The sequence below is a fragment of the Pseudochaenichthys georgianus genome, chromosome 16, assembly GCF_902827115.2.
Source record: "Pseudochaenichthys georgianus chromosome 16, fPseGeo1.2, whole genome shotgun sequence".
NCBI lineage: Eukaryota > Metazoa > Chordata > Actinopteri > Perciformes > Channichthyidae > Pseudochaenichthys > Pseudochaenichthys georgianus.
Window position 1 is genome coordinate 47,208,384 of NC_047518.2, and position 20,114 is coordinate 47,228,497.

The 20,114-nt window shown below is 44.2% G+C and overlaps 1 protein-coding gene across 1 annotated transcript; it reads right to left on the reverse strand.

Moving 5' to 3' along the window:
* Positions 1 to 8,089: 8,089 nt before the first annotated feature.
* LOC139435429 (gastrula zinc finger protein XlCGF57.1-like) lies at positions 8,090 to 18,329 on the reverse strand. The gene is made up of 2 exons (XM_071206099.1): positions 18,137 to 18,329; positions 8,090 to 9,791 (listed from the first exon to the last, which is right to left on the reverse strand). The coding sequence occupies exons 1-2, from the start codon at positions 18,327 to 18,329 to the stop codon at positions 8,506 to 8,508; spliced, it is 1,479 nt and encodes a 492-aa protein (XP_071062200.1). The 3' UTR covers positions 8,090 to 8,505.
* Between the last annotated feature and the right edge of the window lie 1,785 nt (positions 18,330 to 20,114).

Below are 20,114 nucleotides of genomic sequence, written 5' to 3' on the forward strand. Positions count from 1 at the left end.
ACCCTTTCAGTTTTACTCCTTTTACTGTTGATGTTGTTCATGAAGCCTTATCTAAGCTAGATCCTAGGAAACCGGCTGGCCCGGACAACTTGGAACCTTTCTTTTTAAAGATAGCTGCAGACTTTATTGCTCCACCTCTTACTTCTCTTTTTAACCTCTCCCTCAGCACAAATACAATTCCAAAGGTATGGAAGTCTGCTTATGTCTTGCCTTTACTGAAAGGAGGGGAGGCAACTATTTTAAATAACTATAGGCCAATCTCTAAATTGTCAGTTCTGGCTAAGGTTCTTGAATGCCTAGTGAGTGAACAAGTAAAGGAGTTTTTATGTACAAATGACATCCTGTCTAAACATCAGTCAGGATTCAGAAAGAAACACAGCACCATCACTGCCACAATGAAAGTGGTGAATGACATTACTAGTATTTTAGATAATAAGCAGAGTTGTGTAGCTCTGTTTATTGACCTTTCCAAAGCGTTTGACACCGTTGATCATCTCATCTTAAAGCAGAGGCTACTCAATATTGGCCTATCCAGCCTTGCAGTGGGGTGGTTTGTGAACTACCTCTCTGAAAGGTCCCCATGTGTTCAGTTTGATGGACTGTCTTCTGAGTGGTTAAACATTTCTAATGGTGTACCACAAGGTTCTGTTTTAGGACCACTTTTATTCTCCATATATATTAACAGCGTAGGTGATAATGTGGATGAAGCTACTTTACATTTTTATGCGGATGATACTGTGATGTATTGTGCAGGTCCCTCCATTAAAGAGGCTGTTGTTAAATTACAGGCTGTTTTTAACACTATTCAGACTCAGTTCTCTGAATTAAAGCTTCTTTTAAATGTGGATAAAACCAAGGTAATGCTCTTTTCAAAAGCAAAAAAGACACCAGAGCCTGTTTTAGATATTGTAACTACGCAAGGAACAAAACATGAAGTTGTTGCCTGTTACAAATACCTTGGTATCTGGCTTGATGATTGTCTCTCTTTTAAACTTCATGTCAATAACCTGCTAAAAAAACTGAGGGTTAGGCTAGGGTTCTTTTTCAGAAACAAGTCCTGTTTCTCGCTTGAGGCCAGGAAAAGGCTAGTCACTGTGACCTTTTTACCTGTGCTGGACTATGGGGATCTGGTCTATATGAATGCACCTGCCAATTGCCTGGTCAAGTTAGATGCTGCGTATCACAGTGCACTGAGATTTGTGACAAACTGTAAAGAATTAACCCATCACTGTACCCTGTATGCAAGAGCTGGTTTGCTTTCACTAACTGTACGGAGGCTCAGTCACTGGTACATTTTTATATACAAAGCCATGCTAGGGAAACTTCCATCTTATATCTGCTCCCTGATCTCACGGAGAATTGTAAGTGGCTACTGCCTGAGATCGAATGCTGTGGTTTTATTAAATGTGCCAACTGCTAGGACTGTCTTAGGGAAGCAGCTTTCAGATGCGCAGCTCCTCTGTCTTGGAATAGTCTGCAAATTAAATGGAAACTGAACAATCTGGTGCCACTAAATGTTTTTAAAGCTCGGTTGGATGCTAGTCAATCAGAAGCTATTGGTTCCTGTTTATGTGGATAATTATGTAAATTATGCTGGATGATGTCCTTTTGTTGTTCTGTTTATGTTTTTATGTTTCATGTGGAACTACTTGAACAGGTCTCCCTTGGAAAAGAGATCAATGATCTCAATGGGATTTTATCTGTATAAATAAAGGTTTGAAATGAAGGTGCCTTCAAATGTTGTGTTAATACTTGCATACTTTTACTTAAATAAGGTTTGAATGCAGGATTTTAATTTGTAACAGAGTATTTTCATGCTATACTGTAGGAGTAGTGTATCTGTGAACAAGCCCGCCTTAACCTGCCATCAGACCCTGGGGCTGAACAAATCAAAGTAATTTATAGCCTCGGCAGGCTCTGTGATCGTACTTCTCCACTCTGCTCTATGCGTGCCTGGTCCTATCCTCCAGATGAGTGACGTATCGGGCCTCCCTCATGTATTTGTCCGGTTGCTGTTGGCTCCCCTCCACGTAGCAAGTCCTCGTTGTCCTCTCCATCTCCTCCAACAGATAATGTCCCTCCTGTCTGTTTTTCCTCTACCGCTACTCCATCGCTATCAGAACCAGACGGCCTACTTGGCTCCGAGGCTGGCACCGCTGCCGCTCGGTACAGAACTCATATGTCCTTCCTCCTCATCCTGGCCTACAGGTTTAAAATAACCTGTAGGCTTCACCATTTTTTGTAATAGCTGCTTGTCGTTTATACCGTTACAAGCTTCAAAGTTGTATTTATCATCTGAATTTGCCGAAACAAGCTTAATATTCTGAAAGCCAAGACTTTGTTTATTTGAAACCAGATGAAAACAAACTGTAACGGACACTGCCGTGTTATCTATGATTACTATACGCCTTACATTCGTAGTTTCAGCGGAGGGAGGGGAACAGCAGAACAGCAGAGTGGCGAGGGAGAGCTGTCTTCTTCCCTTTACAAGCTTCAAACATGTATTTATCGTATGATTTTGGAAATGAAAGTTTCATATTCTGAAAGCCAAGACTTTGTTTATTTAAAATGTTAAAAAAACATCCGAAATAAAAAAAAATGTTTTAATTGGCTCATGATAAGCCCCCGATCTCCGTAGGCCCCTGGGCTTCAGCTCAGGTCAGCCCGTGCATTACTGCGGCCCTGTCTGTGAACTATCCCAAATACAATTCATTGTTTAAATTGCAGCTAGTGCTACGCCAGAAGAAAAAACCCTTTTTTATTTTTAACTGGAAGTGGAAAGGGGCTGGGCAACATGAGGTGACTTGAGCCAACAGAAATACACAATAGGTGGGACTAAGAAAGATAATATGAAAATATAAAAACAAAGGCATTCATTAGGGCTGCAAAATGTCTCCCATTGTAATAGTGATGAGATTTTTTAAATGCTAACACTTAACAGTTTGTTCTGACTGTGTTTCCTGTTTCCTGCAGACGTCCAGCAGCTGGTGGTGGTTAAAGAAGAGCTTCTCCCTGGACAGCAGGAGTGGAGCACCAATCTGGACCAGGAGGACCCAGAGCCCCCCCCACACATTAAGCAGGAACAGGAGGGAGAGCAGCTTCAGGAGCTGGAGGAGGCTGATATCACCAAGTCCACTTTCATTCCTGACCCTGTGAAGAGTGAAGATGATGAAGAGAAACCTCAGTCCTCTCAGCCTCATCAAAGACAAACTGAACACATGGAAACAGAAGCTGATGGAGATGACTGTCGAGGACCAGAACCAGCCAGGAACTCAGATCCAGAGAGCAGTTTACAACCAAAGACTGAGGACTCTTCTGGACCTGACACTGGAGACTCTTCTGAACCTGACACTGGAGACTCTTCTGAACCTGCTGATTGGAAAGAGACCAGAGAACCTGCATCAGGCTCAACCTCACAGAAAAATAGACATGAATCTGTCAGTGGTCCACGACGTAGTGCTGAAAAGAAAACATTCTGCTGCTCAGTCTGTAAGAAAGCTTTTTCACATAGTGGAAATTTAAAGAAACACATGAGAGAATCCACACAGGAGAGAAACCATTCAGCTGTACAGTCTGTAAGAAAGCTTTTTCACATAATGTAAGTTTAAAGAAACACATGAGAATCCACACAGGTGAGAAACCATTCACCTGTACAGTCTGTAAGAAAGCTTTTTCACATGGTGGTAGTTTAAAGGACCACATGATAATCCACACAGGAGAGATACCACACAGCTGCTCAGTCTGTAAGAAATCTTTTTCACGGAGTGGAAGTTTAAAGTCACACATGAGAGTCCACACAGGAGAGAAACCATTCAGCTGCTCAGTCTGTAAGAAAGCTTTTCCACATAGTGGACATTTAAAGGAACACATGAGAATCCACACAGGAGAGGAAAAATAGATCTGAAAAGTTTTTGACAAAAGATTTAAATGGCGTAATTGTTTAAAAAGTGTTGGTAAGGGAATACATTTATCTATTTTGTATCCTGATGCCATTACATGTCATACGTTACTCCCTAAGCCTGTTTTCACCCACCTGCAACCGATTCACTAATAATCACAAATGTTCATTTCTTCGACCCCTTGACTCGACTATTTCTTGTTTAATAATCGTTACATCTCCTCAGGACTAAGTTCCCGTGTCCTGCCTTTCACCTACTGATCACCCACTGCTAATTTAAGGTGGACTCACCTTTACAAGGGACCAGCTAGTCTTAGTGTCTTATGGCACATTTCCACTGCAGTGGGTTAGCCCTGTTTAAGCGTCCCTAAGCGTCCTCGCTCAGGCCTCGGGCTGCCTCGCTGGCTGTCCGAGGCCGTGGCGCATTTCCATTACAGTTTAGGACCTGGGGTAGCAACGCAGTGTAGGCGGGGCGATCGGCTTTTTGGGCGGAGCGACGCTGGGTAAAACTGCAGTGGCGTCATCTTCAACTCACAAAACACACACAACAATGGAGGATGTGGAAGCGATCGTTTACTTGTTAGTTGTTTCTTGGTGTGTGGCTTGTTATCACAGCAAGAAGGAAAGTGTTCACAGCAAGCAGGAAAGTGATGTTTCAAAGTAGGCTGCGTATAGCAAGACGAGATGCAGATCTTGTGACGATTCTCTCTGATCAATCAGCAGTCGAGAGTGTTGACGTCACTAGTTCAGCCCTGGCCTGATAGAACCACAATTTTATGGGGTCGGAAAAAGAGGGGAAAAGTACCCACCAGCCGGTGCTACGCTATATGGAAAGGCCACCAAATGCTGGCCTGGCCGCTTGAGGACGATTAAGGACGCTTAAACGGGGCTACCCGCTCCAGTGGAAATGCGCCATTAATGCAAACGTTTTGTAAAGTGATGCTAGACCAACAACGTGCTGTTGGGCTGTGTGCTCTCTGCAGGACGGTGTCTGTACACAAAGATTGTTGATGAAATGAGAGCTTCACTCTGTTTTTGTTATCTAAACAACGCCAACAAAGCGATACGTCTTCTTTCCAGCAGATGACATAAATGTTACATCGTGCAGTTCAACTGTCATCCACATATTAGAGATTCAAAACAGCAATGTGTGAGATAAGGCTAGTAACTGACTATTTCAACAGAATGTGAAGAGGTTACAGTCTTAAGGCCATGTCCAATATGTTTGTGTTTTGTTTGATTAAATCTACTGAAATGAGCATTCAATGACTCAATTATTCTGAATTACTGTCATTACATCATGGGTTTGCATTGCAATATTAGAACTAGTGCTGTCAAAATTATTGCGTTAACGGCGGTAATTTTTTGAATTAATTGCGTTAAAATATTTAACGCATTTAACGCATGTGCAGAATGGCCCGCCCCATACGTGCCACCAGTGGCAGTGCCAGGGTATGGCTGGGGTAGGCTACACTCATACCAAGAAATGGCTTAGCCACACTATGAAAAATGATGTTAAAGTAAGCAAAATAAAGTCTGCCAACTCGCGCGGAGTAAATTGCACAGACAGCAGTTAGTAAGATTGATTTCAGTAGCCACGGTTTTGAAAACTTTTGTCACGTAGTGATTGTCTTCTCAATAGAACATCTTTGATAACGGCGTGGTGTTGTTGCAGGAAGTCCCGACGGAGAATACTCTTGCTGTAGTACAGGGCAGAGCCATATAATCAGTGGCGACTGGTCATTAGGGGCAGGTGGGCACAGCCCCACCTAGTGTCAGCAGAAAGTATTAAAAATAATGATTACAAAAAAATGCAAAAATATATAAAATATATTTTAAGATCATGTTTAATCATCTGATTCGTCTGTACATTGCTGTTTTAGTCTGTGTTCTTCTAATTAGTGTCTACAGTGTGTGCCTATTGAGCTGTTTAGAGCCATGTGGGACAAAACCCGATCCTGCTCCTCCCTCTCCCTGTTAAAGCAATGGTGACTGTAAAAACTACACTGCGCATGCTCAGAGTATTGTCCTATTTAATGTGTGTGGCAAAAGAATAATGACCAGAGGGGCAAAGTGCTGCCATCCCCACCATACGTCATCTCACATAATTCAGAGCTGATTGGCTGTAAGTATGTGTGCTCAATAGAACATCTTTGATAATGTCTTCTGGCCAATCAGAATCAAGATAACGGCATGGTGTTGTTGCAGCAAGTCCCGACGGAGAATACTTTTACTGCAGTACAGGGTGCACATAACTGGCTTTCATTTTGACATGCAGAAAAATGTTATAATAAACATAGTGTATGTTAAATGGATATATCCGCCTTCTTTCATTTATCTTTCCATTCCCACAACAATATACATAAATAAATGGCATATTTTGGACATAGTTCTAATCATGATTAATTAATTTTTAGGCTGTGATTAATCTGATTACAAATTGTAATCGTTTGACAGCCCTAATTAGAACGCATAAAACCCAACTTTATTTCTTCCAAGTTGCGGGTGTTCATTGTTTAGAAGTCCGCTGTTTTTCATCCAAGCTTCCACTGCGTGCTCCGATAATGCTGAAAGTGTCTGTTGTATGCTTTACCTGCTCCAGTAACACAAGTGTAATTCACTGGACAGAGACAAGAGATAGTGGATGGATCCAGAGGAGAACCAGAAGATAGTCCGCATAGAGCCTTCAGGTTCTGAAAATGATCAGGGATAGAGCTAGAAAAAAACTCCAAAAACCTGAATAGACAACACACTCTCACTCCCTAAGCGTCCAGGAGCGACGTTTGGTCAGTGTCCGTGGCGTCCAATTGTGACGCTCCTAGGCTCCTTCAGCGTCATAAAGGGACGCAAATAGCTTTCAACTGATTGCAATGTATTCCCATCTGCGTCGGGATTTGACGCTCATGGAAGCACGGCATTCGTTTGTGTCGGCTGCCCTTAAAGGCAATGTGAGCGTCGATTCCCATTGGATAACGGAGAATTGTACACCCGGATGTAAGTATTCCTCTTACTGTCGATTGATTTTACAGTGATATCTGCACTACTCATCGACTAAAAAACACCACATTATCCTTGTTAATTACACAACATTGATTGGTTTAAATTGTGTGCAATGCTTTTGTATTTTTCCCCTTCGATTCGGAGAAACAAATATTTTCTGAGTAAAGGATGGCAGAACCACTACACTACCCAGAATCCCCAGCTATCACTACCCAGAATCCCCAGCTATCGTTTGGACTACACCATGTGCTCTGTTTGACAAACCCCGTGATAGTCCTCAAGCTCTGTGATTGGAGAGTGTGCTCCGAGGGTTAAGCCGATTCTCGAACAGCACTTGAAATGGGATGGAACCACGGCAGACTGTCCAAAACTGGATTTGAACGAATTTATGCGTTCTAGTATTGCAATGCAAACCCATGATGTAATGACCGTAATTAAGAATAATTGATTCATTGAATGCTCATTTCAGTAGATTGAATCAAATAAAACACAAACATATTGGACATGGCCACAAGACCACTGTAACCTCTTCACATTCTGTTGAAAGTCAATTACTAGCCTTATCTCACACATTGCTGTTTTGAATCTCTAATATGTGGATGACATTTGAACTGCACATTAATGCAATCTGCTGGAAAGAAGACGCTCCATTGGCGTTGTTTAGACAACATTGGGACCGGTGGAGATTTTGATATCATGGGTTTAATTACACACATGCCGGGGCCGGGTGGCGCAGTGGTCTGTGCATCTGATCATCAGATCAAGGGGGGTGCTGGGGAACTCCAGTTCGAAACCCTCTCCTGCCGCCACTGCGTCAGGCCGTTGTGTCCTTGGGCAAGACACTTCACCTGGATTTGCTCCTGTGGGTATTTTCCACAGTACATGTATAATATCAATGTGTACTTGTAAAAGCGCCTCGATGACTTCGAGGCGTGAAGATGGACGGTGTGGCGCAGTGCGCTGTGCAATGATCATCAGATCAAGGGCTGAAACCCGCCGCTGCTGCGTCTGTAAAGACGTTGTGTCCTTGGGCAAGAACTGAACTTGCTCCTGTGGGTATTGTCCACAGTGACCATTGCATGTATACAAAAATATGTGTAATGTGTATCTGTAAAGTGCTTTGAGCACTGGAAAAGCGCTATAATAAAAGTAAGGAATTATTATAATTAAAAACAGAGTGAAGCTCTCATTTAATCAACAATCTTTAAGTACAGACACCGTCCTGCAGAGAGCACACAACCCAACAGCACATTGTTGGTCTCGCATCACTTTACAAAACGTTTGCATTAAGACACTAAGACTAGCTGGTCCATGCTAAAGGTGAGTCCACCTTAAATGAGCAGTGGGTGATCAGCAGGTGAAAGGCAGGACATGGGAACTTGGTTCTGAGGAGATGTAACGATTATTAAACAAGAAATAGTCTCAAGGGGTCGAAGAAATGAACATTTGTGATTATTAGCAAATCGGTTGCAGGTGGGTGAAAACAGGCTTAGGGAGTAACGTATTACATGCAACGGCATTAGGAGACAAATGTATTCCCTTACCAACACACTTGGTCTTTTTAAACAATTACGCCATTTAAATCTTTTGTCACAAACTTTGCAGATCTATTTTTCCTCTCCTGTGTGGATTCGCATGTGTCTCTTTAAATGTTCACTCCGTGAAAAATCTTTCTTACAGACTGTACAGCTGAATGGTTTCTCTCCTGTGTGGAATATCATGTGTATCTTTAAACTTCCACTATGTGAAAAAGCTTTCTTACAGACTGAACAGCTGAATGGTTTCTCTCCTGTGTGGATTCTCATGTGGTACTTTAAAGTTACCCTCTGTGAAAAAGCTTTCTTACAGACTGTACAGGTGAATGGTTTCTCTCCTGTGTGGATTCTCATGTGGTCCTTTAAAGTTGCACTCTGTGAAAAAGCTTTCTTACAGACTGTACAGGTGAATGGTTTCTCTCCTGTGTGGATTCTCATGTGTATCTTTAAACTTCCACTATGTGAAAAAGCTCTCTCACAGACTGTACAGGTGAATGGTTTCTCTCCTGTGTGGATTCTCATGTGTATCTTTAAATATCCACTCTGTGGAAAAGCTTTCTTACAGACTGAGCAGCTGTGTGGCATCTCTCCTGTGTGGATCATCATGTGGTCCTTTAAAGTTACACTCTGTGAAAAAGCTTTCTTACAGACTGTACAGGTGAATGGTTTCTCTCCTGTGTGGATTCTCATGTGTATCTTTAAACTTCCACTATGTGAAAAAGCTTTCTTACAGAGTGTACAGGTGAATGGTTTCTCTCCTGTGTGGACCCTCATGTGTGTCTTTAAATTTCCACTCCATGAAAAACCTTGCTTACAGACTGAGCAGCTGAATGGTTTCTTTTCAGCACTACGTTGTGGATCACTGACAGATTCATGTCTATTTTTCAGTGAGTTTGAGCCTGATGCAGGTTCTCTGGTCTCTTTCCAATCAGCACTGTCTTCAGTGTCAGGTTCAGAAGAGTCTCCAGCGTCAGGTTCAGAAGAGTCTCCAGTGTCAGCATCAAAAGTGTCTCCAGTGTCGTCCTCAGTCTTTGGTTGTAAACTGCTCTCTGGATCTGAGTTCCTGGCTGGTTCTGGTCCTCGACAGTCATCTCCATCAGCTTCTGTTTCCATGTGTTCAGTTTGTCTTTGATGAGGCTGAGAGGACTGAGGTTTCTCTTCATCATCTTCACTCTTCACAGGGTTAGGAGTGAAAGTGGACTTGGTGATATCAGCATCCTCCAGCTCCTGAAGCTGCTCTCCCTCCTGTTCCTGCTTAATGTGTGGGGGGTGCTCTGGGTCCTCCTGGTCCAGACTGGTGCTCCACTCCTGCTGGTCAGGGAGAAGCTCTTCTTTAACCACCACCAGCTGCTGGACGTCTGCAGGAAACAGGAAACACAGTCAGAACAAACTGTTAAGTGTTAGCATTTAAAAATCTCATCACCATTACAATGTGAGACATTTTGCAGCCCTAATTAATGCCTTTGTTTTTATATTTTCACATTATCTTTATTAGTCCCACCTATTGTGTATTTCTGTTGGCTCAAGTCACCTCATGTAGCCCAGCCCCTTTCCACTTCCAGTTAAATTTGTTTTCTTCTGGCGTAGCACTACAATGTAAACAAGGAATTGTATTTGGGATCGTTCACAGATACACTACTCCTACAGTATAGAATGAAAATACTGTACATCCATCCATCTATCTTCTCCCGCTTATCCGTGGTCGGGTAGCAGTTCCAGCAGAGAGCCCCAAACTTTCTTTTCCCCTGGCGACATCAACCAGCTCTGACTGGGGGATCCCAAGGCGCTCCCAGGCCAGCGAAGAGATATAATCCCTCCACCTGGTCCTAGGTCTACCCCTTGGTCTCTTCCCAGCTGGACGTGCCTGGAACACCTCCCTAGGGAGGCGCCCAGGTGGCATCCTAACTAGGTGCCCGAACCACCTCAACTGGCTCCTTTCAATGCGAAGGAGGAGCGGCTCAACTCCGAGTCCCTCCCTGATGACCGAACTTCTCACCTTATCCCTAAGGGAGACACCAGCCACCCTGCCTACCCTCGGCCTCTTGTATCCGCGATCTCGTTCTTTCGGTCATGACCCATCCTTCATGACCATAGGTGAGGGTAGGAACGAAAATGGCCCGGTAGACAGAGAGCTTTGCCTTCTGGCTCAGCTCCCTTTTCGTCACAACGGTGCGGTAAAGCGACTGCAGTACCGCTCCCGCTGCTCCGATTCTCCGGCCCATCTCACGCTCCATTGTTCCCTCACTCGAGAACAAGACCCCGAGATACTTGAACTCCTTCACTTGGGGTAAGGACTCATTCCCTACTTGGAGTGGACAGTCCATCGGTTTTCTGCTGAGAACCATGGCCTCAGTTTTGGAGGTGCTGATCCTCATCCCAGCCGCTTCACACTCGGTTGCGAACCGATCCAGTGAGTGCTGAAGGTCGCAGACCGATGAAGCCATTAGAACCACATAATCTGCAAAAAGCAGTGGTGCAATCCTTAGTCCACCGAACTGCAGACCCCCTCCCCCACGACTACGCCTCGAAATCCGATCCATGTATATTACAAACAGGATTGGTGACAAAGCGCAGCCCTGGCGGAGGCCAACCCTCACCGGAAATGGGTCCGACTTACTGCCGAGGACCCGGACACATCTCTCGCTTTGGGAGTGCAGAGATTGGATGGCCCTGAGTAGAGACCCCCTCACCCCATACTCCCGCAGCACCTCCCACAATAACTCCCTGGAAACTCAGTCATACGCCTTCTCCAAGTCTTACAAAACACATGTAGACCGCATAAGCGTACTCCCAGGCCCCCTCCAGGATCCTTGCGAGAGTAAAAAGCTGATCCGTCGTTCCACGACCAGGACGGAATCCGCATTGTTCCTCCTCAATCTGAGATTCGACAATCGGCCTGACCCTCCTTTCGAGTACCTTAGAGTAAACTTTCCCGGGGAGGCTGAGTAGTGTGATGCCTCTGTAATTGGCACACACCCTCTGATCCCCCTTTTTAAAAATGGGGACCACCACCCCGGTCTGCCACTCCTTCGGTACTGTTTCCGACTTCCACGCAACGTTGATGAGATGTGTCAACCATGACAGTCCCTCAACACCCAGAGCCTTCAGCATTTCCAGGCGGCTCTCATCCACCCCCGGGGCTTTGCCACTGTGGAGTTGTTTGACGACCTCAGTAACCTCCCCCCGGGAGATTGGTGTTGGTCCCCCGTCATACTCCAGCTCTGCCTCTAACATAGAGGGCGGAGTTGTGGGGTTCAGGAGTTCCTTCCAACGCCCTAACACTCCATCAGTTGAGGTCAACAACGTCCCATCCTTACTGTACACAGCTTGGATGGTTCCCTGCTTCCCCCTCCTGAGGTGTCGGACAGTTTTCCAGAACAACTTTGGTGCCGCCCGAAAGTCCTTCTCCATGTCTTCTCCGAACTTCTCCCACACCCGCTGCTTTGCCTCGGCCACGGATGAGGCTGCTGCCCTTCGGGCCTGTCGGTACCTTGCAACTGCCTCGGGAGTCCCCCGAGATAACAAATCCCTGAAGGCCTCCTTCTTCAGTCGGACGGCTTCCCTGACCACCGGTGTCCACCAGGAGGTTTGAGGGTTACCGCCCCTTGAGGCACCTAGGACCACAGCTCCCCGCCGCAGCTTCGGCAATAGAGGCTTTGAACACCGACCACTCTGGTTCAATGTCCCCAACCTCCACAGGAATGCCCGAACTGAACTTGGGCCTCCTCCACACGTTCCCAGTTCACCCGAACTACACGTTTGGGCTTACCAGGTCTATCCAGAGGCTTCCCCCGCCACTCGACCCAACTCACCACCAGATGGTGATCAGTTGACAACTCCGCCCCTCTCTTTACCCGAGTGTCCAAAACATACGGCCTCAGGTCCGATGATACGATAACGAAATCGATCATGGACCTTCTGCCTAGGGTGCTCTGGTACCACCTACACTTATGAGCATCCTTATGTTCGAACCTGGCGTTTGTTATGGCCAATCCATGACTAGCACAGAAGTCCAGTAACAAACCACCACTCCGGTTCAGATCAGGGGGGCCGTTCCTCCCAATCACGCCCCTCCAAGTGTCTCCATCATTGTCCACATGTGCGTTGAAGTCTCCCAGCAAGATTAAAGAGTCCCCTTCAGGAGCCCCATACAGGACTCTTTCCAGGGTCTCCAAGAAGGCTGTATCCTCTGAACTGCTGTTGGGTGCATAAGCACACACAACAGTCAGAGTTTCCCCCCCCCCCCCCCCCATAACCCGCAGGCGTAGGGAGGCGACCCTCTCGTCCACTGGGGTAAACTCCAACAACGAAGCACCTAGCCGGGGACTTGTGAGTATCCCCACACCCGCCCGGCGCCTCACACCTTGAGCAACTCCGGAGAAGAATAGAGTCCAACCCCTATCCAGAAGTAAGGTTCCAGAGCCGACGCTGTGCGTAGAGGTGAGCCCAACCAGATCCAACTGGTAACGCTCCACCTCCCGCACAAGCTCCGGCTCCTTCCCCCCCAGAGAGGTGACGTTCCACGTCCCCAAAGCCAGCTTCTGCCAGGTCCGTCGAGACCCTCCTCTTTCACTGCCACTTCTGGCAGCGCACCCGACCCCATCGCTGTTTCCCGTAGGTGGTGGGCCCGCGGGACGGAGAAGCGGGGGTGTTGCCCACGTTGCCTTTTCGGGCTGGGCCCGGCCGGGCTCCGTGGCAAGCCCGGCCACCAGACGCTCGCCGACGAGTCCTCCTTCTGGGCCTGGCTCCAGAAAGGGACGCCGGGCTTCCTCCGGGCCGGGTATCCTCACTTCTTGTTTCTTTCATGAGGTCTTTTGAACCAATCTTAGTCTGGCCCCTAGACAGTACAGCTCCAGGTGGATTCTACTCCAATTAGGGGTGTAACGGTATCCGTATTCGTCCCATACCGTCATGGTTCGGACGTCACGGTTCGGCACATGCGGTCACACGACGAATACGCCTTTCTTTTACGAGTGGGAAAAAAGTCTGTCATTCAGGGCAGTATCCACTACACTATTTATAATCCAGGGGGCGGTATTGCGCCTAAAAGCTGTTTGCCAGCCGCCCTTAAACAACAAATGAAGAACAAGAAGAAACGCAACAACAAAACGAACCAAATTCAAGAAGAAGAAAAGTTAGTATGGCGATTTCAGATAACATACAGGAGCTAGAACCCACCTGCTTCTTTTAAATCAGCTGTGTGGGAACATTTCGGGTTCCCTGTGGACTACAATAACGATGGAGTGCGAGTGGTGGATCGGACGAGGACGGTGTGTCGGCGTTGTTCTACAGCGGTGCGGTATGCTAATGGAAACACAAGCCAAACATGCTATATCATATTAGAAGGCATCACCCAGATTTGCCAATCACCGGAGCCCGGCAAAAGACAACAGCAGTTCAGCAGTTGATCCCCGCTGTTTTTAAGAAGCCAATAGGCATGAAAGCCGTGAGACCAAAATAAATAACGGAAGCTTTTGGCATGTATATTTCAATGACTATGCGCTCTTGAAACACTTTCTTATTACTTATGATGTAATATTTTCAAGACTTTCTTTTTAGTTTTACAGCTTATTGAGCCTTTTTGAGCCACAAACTAACTGTATCACTATAACATGATAATGATGATGATGGTGATAAAGAATGCATCTAACGTTCCGCTGTTCATTATAATAAAAAAACAGAGCATTAAACAAACCATCATGCTCTTACTTTGAAATCATGCGGAAATGTCGTCATCAGCAGGCCATCACGTGGTTTCCGAAAATAACTGAGTGACACGAGTAGATTTGAGTCGAGACCGGCGGAAAATATGTCTCAAAATTCTGTGTGTGTAAAAAGACGATCCACGAGCAGAAATGTGAGATCCGCAAGCGCATTTTTGGTCGACAAATACAAAATGGATTCACAAATGCCTGATTGAAAGTTGTAAATGTTAAAGAGATATTCACAGATCTTTTTTTATTTGTGAACATATTTAGCGTATTTGCAGACCTGTTTTACACTTGCAAATGTACTTGTGAGTTTGCAAATCTTTTAAATGCATTTGTGGATGGTGTTTTACATTTATAAATCACATATTTACACGCAAATTATTTTTATGTTCACACAAATAATTATGAGACATATCTATGCCCATAAATTTGCGAATGAGTTCTGCCTTTTGTAAACTAAATGTATCAATAATTTGTCAATAAATCAGGCCGAAAAATGTCACTTGTCCACCGGACAAGTCAATTGAAAGAAAGACTTGTCCGCTATTGTAAAGTACACGTCCCGGACGGTGGGATGTGTACTTTTTCGCACACTGGATAGTAGAGCTGTGCATCTTCACTGGTCTCACGATTCGATTACGATTATCCTGTCAACGATTCGATTCAATTTGACATCACGATGCATCACGATGCATCACGATGCATCACGATTCATCACGATTCATACCAATGTGTTGCATCCTCAATTTTCTATATTACTGTACATGGCTTATTTTTCATCAATGCATACATGCAGTCAATACATATGAACTCTCTTTTTATTATTTAGAAAGTGCTTCAGAAATCAATAACATAAATGTCTTGACATTAATCTATAAACCAAAATTAATGAATTGTATAGGTCTAGCCTCCGTGTGTGAAGTTGTTTTATCCTCAAAAACAAAAGTCTAATGCTTCTGCAGTCGAGCTGCAGCTTCTAGCAACGGCCTTCTGTTAAAAAAAGGACACTGAATGTCCTGAATGTGGCATCACTAACATGACTTGAGTCTCAACACAGCAGACAACAGAAGTATTTACAATAGCATAAACAAACAAAAATACTGCATGTGGGTGCACACTTACATTCTCTGTCTTACTGTTACATGAATCCCATGAATGTATGAGATTAAGTTAGCTTCATTATATCTCAGTGATTAAGTGAATAATAAAGTTTCTATCGGGTCACTATCAGCCTGTCACTCATTATTTTCAGGGAGGGGGCGGGTCTTGGAGGAACGGAGAGGAGACGGTGATCGCGGAAGCTTTTTTCCTCCTGCCTTCACAAACTTTACACACGTATATATCGTCTGAAAATTGCTAGAGGACATTCATACTCTGCAATCCAAGACTTAATTAAATCCACCAAAAACCTGACATGATTGTAACGCGATTATTTTTGAAAAACATAAATCCCTGTGTCTCTGAGCCGCAGCGACACGGAGTGATTCGGAGCGGGTCCTTCTGCTGTTAGTTCTGGACTGGTGGTGTTGTGTTGGTGGATAAAGCAGACTGCTCCGTGTTTGGTGTTGCTGTGCCGCTGTCACGTCTGTTCCCTGATCTCTGCGTCACCGACCGATTTGATATTAAAAGTGACAACAAAAAAAAAGCCGCGGCCGGAAAATCAGGACGCAACGTTACTACGCTATAACCGATTATCTTCCGTCACTGCATCGATACCGAATCGTCCACGTCTGCATCGCAGAAACGATTATTTTCAACACCCCTACTGGATAGTATCATACAATGCATAAGGCTGTTATGACAGTGTTGCAACATGCTTTACGACATGCGAGGGACTGCTTTACTTCAGAGTTGTGTGGTTGCTGCCTGTCACTACCAAGCCTCCAGGAAGTGCGCCGGAGTCTGATGAGAATATTCGTGCTGGTCAAACGGCAGTACTACACTTCCTTTAGGTTGCTGGGCCCGGAAAAACTTTTTCCCATTGACTTACATTGGGAAAGAGTGGTCTGTAACTCGTTGGATAATTTTTTTTAAACAAAATAAACTACCCAATATGAACACTTGTATAGCCCTTATTAAAAAAATTCGTTCCTCAAGTTGTAAAATGTGCTAATAACGTTATTCTGAGAGTTATTTCCCTCTGCATTATGAACGCGCATCTAACCCACGGGACCGCGCCGCCCGGCACGTTCATGTTACGTGTTCAGTACTACATGCGTTTATCTTTACCCATGGATGCACAATAACAACGGACCATATCGCCTTACTGCCAGCCCACGGAGCTGTAATAATGGATATATTGCACATGTTTGCTGTAATTCATCATTTGTAAAATATTATACTACATGGGCTGTATGATGTAAATCTTGTACCGTAAATGTTGTATTAAATACAGTTAAAATTACTGACGTAGATTAACGTTCCTGTAGCTTCTTATTGCACTTGCAATTGTTTTAGTTACTTGTTGGGTACTTAACATGAATAATCACAGTTACTATCCTTTTACTCCATCACATTTCAAAAAGAAATAGGCTATTGTTATTTTAACTCCACCACAGTAATCCATCATCAGCTTTACTTTTTAGATAAAGTTTTAACTTACAATTGATCATAACAGGCTTCAACATATACATTTTTATATATTACCAAGTGGTTTCATGTACAACCCACACAAGTATCATGCTAAATTAAGCTCTGTTGCTTGGATATCACTAGATCCTGATGTCAGCGTAATATAAAAGTACATAACGATTGATGTGTAACTTAGCATAATTTACTAGCTAGCCGCGAGCTGCTAAACTGCCGCCTCGTTAATATAAATCCGGTACCATCTACCGTGCTGTCATGAACGTGCGGTGCTGTTACGTGTACGCAAGTTCACGTGCTTAATGTGAACGAGCCTTTTGGGCGGCGTGGTTAAAGTTTCGTACGGGTACTTCTCAGGCATGCCGGGTAATCTGTGACGTTTCGCTCTCTCAAAAGTTGGGCCATTTTGTCATCATGCGCCATTGAGCAACTCTCATAGGAATGAATGAGGCCCCGCCTCCCACGCTGTATCCAGTTCTTATTATACATCCATGGTCACTACCCGATCCGTCCCCCTGCCCGATCGGTACTGCGCATGTGCGAGATGGTCCGCCATATTGGACAACTCCGGACGCAACCCAAGATGGACACTTGACACAGTGGCATTTAGCAAAGCTCAAAAAGAAAACTTGAGAGAGATGTGTTATTTGTATTACAACGTGACTTCACTATTATTTAACAACTCTTTTTATTGGGTTATTTTATTTGGGGTTAAGTACATTGTCAGAATAAGTGAGGAATGAATTTAACTTCTGTTAGACAGCCATATGCCATACATTTTTGCATACATTCACAGTAAATATTTATTCAGTATGATAGCTGTCTAACAGAAGTTAAATCCACCAATCCTTCTGTAATGTCTTGACTTAGTGTACAATAAACCTGAGCCGTGAAAGATACTCGACCCTCGATCATTCTACATTATTCTCCCGCAATTTGAATTAATCCAAAGTATTTGTTTTTTTTGCTTTTACACATTTAAAAATAAAAGTTGAATAAAGAAGCACATTAAAACTAAAGTATCAATGGATGTCACATTTAACCAACTAGTGCCCACATGCATGGGTCATATTTAAATCAGTACGTTAAATGGCATATTATTCAATGTAGGCCTATGTATTTTTATATATATATTTATTTTGGTAGTTTTCCTCTTCCGTAATACATTTTAATTATTATAATAAAGTACTGTGTGTATAATAATACTTACATACTTTTACTTAAATAAGATATGAATGCAGTACTTTAACTGGTAATGGAGTATTTTCACAGTGTGGTGTATGTACTTTTACTTCAGGATCTACTACCTGCTGCAAGTGCTGATAAAGGGTCTAAAGTGTTATTAATGTGATAATAAAGTGCTACTGAAGAGTGTAAAGTGTTAATTAAGGGTAAAGGGAACAGACCTGCTCTGTGGATCCGAAGCTGAGGCTGTAAAACAGCGTCCAGTAGCTTCTGGAGTCTCTTGTTCTCCTCTTTGGAAAGAAACAGCTCCTCCTCGAGCTCTGCTATTGTTTGTTTAAACAGAGCAACTATCTCTTCATTAGCAGCAGTGAGTCGCTGCTTCTTCAACGACAGCAGCATCTGGACTTTACTCATGTTTCCTAGATCACCTTTTCCTGCAGACTCCGTTAAACACACCGTTTCTCTCGGCATCAAACTCTCAATCTGACTAGTGTTGCTAACGTGTTTCCAGCTAGCATGCTAAGCTAGCTCCTGTAGTCCGAGGTAAACGCTCCAGAAAAAAGAGCACACAGTCCATTCGGAGGTTTATCCAGACACACAGGATGGATCAGTAGAGCTGGAGCTCACACACACTTTCTCAGGAACACACAGAGAGAGAGAACCGTAGCGACGAGAAGCCACGTGGTTCTTCTTCTTCTTCTTCTTCTTCTTCTCTCGGTTTTTGGCGGATATCAAACAGCTTTCAATTGCATACCGCCACCTACTGTACAAGATAGTGTATCACCATATAATCCTATCACCACTTGTGGAATTATACCATTGTGTTGTTTACGTTGTTTTAAATTCTTCCAATCAATCCTGTTCCACTCAAATACTTAAGAATGGCCTTCCTGGTAGCTCTGACCCCCCGCCTTCTGTTCCTAGTGTCCCCATCAGGCTCCACTCCCTTCCTGGTAGCTCTTACCCCCTCACCTTCTGTTCCCAGTGTCCCCATCAGGCTCCACTCCCTTCCTGCCTCTCTGACCCTGTATCTTAGTTGTTCCCTCTCTGTTTTGTACATGTTACAGTGTAATATGATGCGTTCCACATTTTCTTTCACTCCACACCCCCTGCATTCTTCAACTTTGCTTTCCCCATTATAAACATTGTTCCGTTTAATCCTGTATGATCCAATCTGAGTCTACTGATAATCTCCTCCCGTCTGTTCCTTTCTGTATAGATCTTTGTTATGACTGATTTCTGTAACTTGTGGTATCTCCTCCCTTTCTGATCTTCCTCCCACCTTGTCTGTCATATTTCCATACCTTTCTTCTTAATTATTGCTTTTCCTTCTCCTTTCCCAAGTGAAACTGGTATTGCTATTTCCTTTTCTAACGCCTCTTTTGCTAACTTATCAGCATGCTCATTCCCTTGAACCCCTTCATTGTATGGCGTTATATTTGTGCCTCTTCTATCCTGAGCACGCAATGAAACATGTTGAGCATAGAAAATGCTATTGAGCGCGCACTTGAACATTTTTGAGCACAGAGAAATATATTCTCATAAAACTCCTGCTCCGTGCGCAAGCAGACCGCTGCACGCGCTCTCTCTCCCTCGCTCGACCTCTCCACCCTGTGCGCGCTCAGCTTTGCCTACCTGCTCGCTCAAGTTGTCACAGCGTTACAAATGTGCCACAAAACCAACCAATCGGAGAACTCGAGAAGGTCAATTCTGATTGGCTGGTCCAGTAGAGAGAAGAGTTGCGACAGCAGAAGTCCAACATGCTTGATCGTCACGTGGTTCAGAGAGACTCAGAAAGTTCCCGGAAGTTTGTGGCGGGCCATTTGAATCACGATTTGAATGCATTAATAACAGGATAGAAATGCAATTTTTGGTAATTACTGGTCAATAAAGGTTTTGATTTGCAATATTTATACAACATATCGGTATGTGTATTATCCAATCTTTATTTCAGACTCAAGGTCCATATCACAAAAAGACAAAACACACATCAATAAATAAGATAAAAAGCTAAACACAAAACAGATAAAAACAAACAGATAAAAACATAAAATCAGTCCAATCTCAGCGAGCCACACATGCTCACCGCCTGTAGAGGCTGTTGCGCCAATGTCTCCAAATCATGGAAGAGAACCGGGTAGAACTCTTCAGAGGGTTAATTCAAATCGAGATAACATGATTGTCTGAGTCTTCGAGGCG

Bases quoted from the DNA above. Each gene is read 5' to 3' on its own strand.
- LOC139435429 (XM_071206099.1), bottom strand. From the start codon at position 18,329: ATGAGTAAAGTCCAGATGCTGCTGTCGTTGAAGAAGCAGCGACTCACT. The intron at 9,792-18,136 runs GTCTGTTCCCTT...TGTTTCCTGCAG, and splicing joins GCTTCGGATCCACAGAGCAG to ACGTCCAGCAGCTGGTGGTG.